The sequence below is a fragment of the Antrostomus carolinensis genome, unplaced genomic scaffold (genome assembly GCF_000700745.2).
Source record: "Antrostomus carolinensis isolate BGI_N321 unplaced genomic scaffold, ASM70074v2 scaffold24813, whole genome shotgun sequence".
NCBI lineage: Eukaryota > Metazoa > Chordata > Aves > Caprimulgiformes > Caprimulgidae > Antrostomus > Antrostomus carolinensis.
In genome coordinates this window covers 46,035-50,135 of record NW_010307682.1, presented here as the reverse complement: position 1 = coordinate 50,135, position 4,101 = coordinate 46,035, and the positions used below count along the sequence as shown (strand labels likewise).

The 4,101-nt window shown below is 54.3% G+C and overlaps 1 protein-coding gene across 1 annotated transcript; it reads right to left on the bottom strand.

Moving 5' to 3' along the window:
* Positions 1-5: 5 nt before the first annotated feature.
* LOC104523061 (caveolin-3) lies at positions 6-3,195 on the bottom strand (the record flags this gene model as incomplete). The annotated part of the gene is made up of 2 exons (XM_010165523.1): positions 3,082-3,195; positions 6-152 (listed from the first exon to the last, which is right to left on the bottom strand). Coding segments are annotated over exons 1-2 (261 nt in total), but the record flags the coding sequence as incomplete, so codon positions are not given.
* Between the last annotated feature and the right edge of the window lie 906 nt (positions 3,196-4,101).

The window sequence follows — 4,101 nt, the reverse complement described above, 5'->3', positions numbered from 1 at the left end:
CCCCAGATGACTGCCAGGGGGATGCCCAGGATGGCAGAGAGCAGCCGGTAGCACCAGTACTTGCTGACAGTGAAGGTGGTGTAGCTGGTTTTCCAGACGCCGTCAAAGCTGTATGTTCCCACAGGCTCAGCTATCACGTCCTCAAAATCCACCTGGGAAGGGAGAAGATGGAGGTGAGCACTGGGAGCACTGGGCTGGCTTTGCAGCCAAACCCAGCCACTCACTCACTCCAACGCAAGGGACAGAGGAGAGAATTGGGGGCAAGGGGAAGGAGACTCTTAGGGTAAGAGAAGAACAATTTAATCATGGAAATAAAAGAAAACTTAAAATAATGATGATATTAAAATAGTAATGATAATAATAATAGTAATAGAATATGCCAATGAGTGACACCCAGTGCCATTGCTCACCACCCGCCAACCAAGCCCGGCCCGTTCCCAGATCACGATCCCGCAGGAGCCACAATCCCGACCCGAAACCGCAATCCCGGGAGAGCCAGAGCCCGAGCCAAAGCCAGAGAGAGCAAGAGAGGAAGAGCCCCTCATGGATCTCCTGCCCATGGGGGACAGGAGATGGAACAGCCCCTTGGCAGAGCCCAATGTCCATGGAGCTGATCCATGGCAATATTCCTCACCCCTGAGATCTCGTGCTTGCAGATGGACAAGTGTTTCCTCCGGAGAGGCCGGAGCCCGTTCCTGCCCTTTTTTAGCATTCAGGGACACAGGCTGCCTCCTCAGCACAAAGGTGGTCTGTGCTAATAAAAATCCAGCGGCCCTCTTGATTTATGATTTATTTATTTATCTGTGCCGAGGCGAGGTGCTCGGTGCCGGCTGTCTGCGTTCTGTCAGAAGAGGGAGAGAAATCAGCTGGGCCACGTCCTTCCAGGGCTGGTGCTGGTGTGTGCGGGCGCTGGGAGTGTCTCTGAGTGACAAATGCTCTTCAAAGCCTCTGAACTACACCGAGCTCCCTGTATGGAACTCATTCCTAGGGAATACGTGAGCCAAGCTGTTTGTCTTGAAAAGCAGCATGGCCTTTCCTTGGGAAGCTAATATGTCTGTACATTTATGTTAAATTGCAATATCCGTTCTGGTTTTGGAAGCACTTTGATCATAAAATCATTCTGCATCTTCTTTAATTTCCTGGAGCGGGCAGAGAAATACCGACGTGGATTGGGAACCAGCAGGCAGGTTAGCTGGTCCTGGAGCACCATCCGCAGCTCCCGGGAAAGCCCCGCTGCCCCACTGGGCTGGGAACCCTCCACAGGTGCCTGCACAGCTGCCCTGGTGCCTGATGAGCTAATTAGGAGATCAATTAGCAGAGGGAGCAGCAGGCTATAAGAGGAGCGTCTCTGGCCTGGTGCTTCTTTTGCTGATGGTGCCTCAGGAGTGGATCTGGAGCAGCAGAGGAGGTGGAGGCTGAGTCCGGAGCTGAGCCTGGCCATGCCATGGAGCCTTTGGGGACTGGCCAACGTGGGCACCAGCACAGGTACGGGTCTGTTGCCCCATGGTTGGCCTGGGAGGAGGCTTTTGAAGCCCTGAAAAGCCCCTGGGGCTGGTGTCCCCACTGAAGTGTGGTCTCAAACTCTGGCTGCTGTACATTAGTATCTGGGACAGGTTCATCTGCAGCCAGTGAACCCTTCAGCCTGCAAACCGCTCTGCTTCCTCCTGCTGGTGCCTCCCTGCCCCTGTGCTGGGAGAGCAGCACACACTCTAATGCCCCGGGGTGTTTTCCAGGCTGTTGTCATCCCCAGGAGAGTGGGGAGCCCTTGACTTTTTCCCTTGGAGGAGTGGGGAGCCCTGGGCTCTCCCCTCGGGAGGCTGGCAAGTGGCCCGGGGGGTGAGCTGTGCTCCCTGTCCCGGGGCTGGCTCTGCCCTCCCTCCCCAGCCTTGTTCCTGTGCTGTTTTCAGGGTGGGATGAACACTCAGTAGCTTGAGCAAAGGCTCTGAAAACTTCCACAGCTGATAAAGCAGCAGCACAACCGTGTAAAAGGGTGAGCTTGAAAATCCTCTTATGGGCTTTTGGGGATCCCTGAGCAGGGGAAAGGGTGGGGGAATGGGGCTGGCGTAGGGGCAGTGTGGCCAGCAGCTGGGTGGTGTGGCCAGTAGCCCAGTGCACTTCCAAGCCCAGGACAGGGGCTGTTGAGCCTCCCTGGCACGGTGCAGCACAGATGTGGGACGTGCTGCTGGCAATGTGCTGGAGATGCCTGGCACCTGTCACAGACACAGCTTGCTGTGCTGGATGGGTGCCCATCTGTGGCTGTCCCTGTCACAGCTCGTCTGGGGGGCTCGCCCATGCCCATGGTTTTAGCTGTAACTGTGTTTTAGTGCACAAATGCAAGTTTAAGTTTCACCAGCACGATCAAGGTCATGGCCCATTCCAAAGCCTTTGTGAGCTTTGTCCCTTCTGGCATGTCATCCTGTCTGATCTCTCAGGACAGTCTTGACAAACCCCTTCCATCTCCTGTTCTCCTTTGGGCCAAGCTGATCTCTGACATAATGCTAACAAAGCTCAGAGCAACCCAGCTACTGTGGTCAGCATTTGGGAAAATGCTTCCCTGTTCAGTTAGACCAAGAACTCCTTTTGATCAAAAATAGCTGGAGGAGGCTTGCAGCACCCTCCTGCTGACAGGAACAATCTTCCAAACAGGACAGCAGGTATCTAAATGCTCTAGTGCTGATTGTCAGGGCTTGAAGATCAGCAGTTGTTTTCCAAGGTTCCCTTTAAATCAGTGATATGGGCTGACCCTGGTTTATTTTTGGCTCCCCACTCACTGGTACAAAGGAGGGTGTCTCCGTAAATTTTCCAGCTCCAGCCTGTGAGGTTGGAGGGTGCATTCCCGGGATGGGGAATGCCGTGTTAATTGGAGCCACACACGGCACATCCCAGCCATGGCTGGATGAGGGCTGGGGCTGCAGCAGGTCACCTCCCCACAGCCCATGGTAACACTGCTCCTTGAGATGCGTACACCAGCGGCTGCAGCCCTGGCTGAGGACCAGCCAAGCACAGACTGACCACACCAACGTGCTGATGGCATTAAGGAAGCAGCGATGCTTCTAAAAACCAGCGCTGAGAAGGTCCTACCTTCACCACGTCCTCGTTTATACGCTTCGGGTCTCTGTTCACCAGGTCGATCTCCTTGGTGTGCTGGTCCTTGATGATGATCCTCTCCTCCAGCTCGGTCCGTTCCTCGGCCATGGCTGCTCTGCCGCCAGCTTGGCTCCGGACGGTCACAGAGCCGTGAATTGGGGCTCTGCTGGGGGAGGACCCGGGGGAGGGCAGGGTGTGGAGGCACCAGCCCTCCCACAGCAGCAGCTGCCCTGTGCCCCTGGCCCTGCTCCAGGCTAAAATTAATGTCGTGCCTCCTGCAGCCACCCTCGAGTGTCCCTTAAAGGGGCTTTGCTGGGGACAGCCCCAGCAGTGTCACCTCTGGCCCTTGAGCTGGTGGTAGGGTGGCTGGGAGGTGGGTGAGGAAGCAGCCCCCAGCCCAGCCGTGCAGGTGGGGAATCTCTCCTTGCGTGGGGATGCAGCCTGGGAGAAAAGATGCCCAAATTGGGGGCATAGTCCTGGAGAGAAATAGCTGTTTATGAGGGAAATACTTTCTGAATCTGTAAATGAAGTGACCTGGGGAGACAGGAGTCACATCTATAAATATTGCCCAGAGAAGCCACATTGTCCTGGGACAGCCAGTGAGCCTCGGGGTCCCTCCAGGAGCCCAGAAGAAGGCTCATGGTATCAGATTGGATCCTTTGATTCCAGCTTGTTCACACAGAGACCATTGAGGATTTCCACAGACCAGCCCACAGATCTATAATGTTTGGAAGATGTCCTGCATGAACACTGCACCGTGACATTTAGCATATTAACAAAGATTTATTTAACTTGTGCTGTATTTTGATAATCCTCATTAATCTCTTCAGTGCTCTCTTGGTTGTCGTGATCTGAAGATTTGTTTAAAACTAATGTTTATTTGTAAAAAAACCCAAACCAAACGAAATCAACCAACCAAACCACCCACCCACCCAAAGCTTCTGTTGAACCAGTTGCACACAGACACTTTAATTTGAAGCAGCGGAAGGCGCGTGCTGCTGGTGCTGAAGCAGG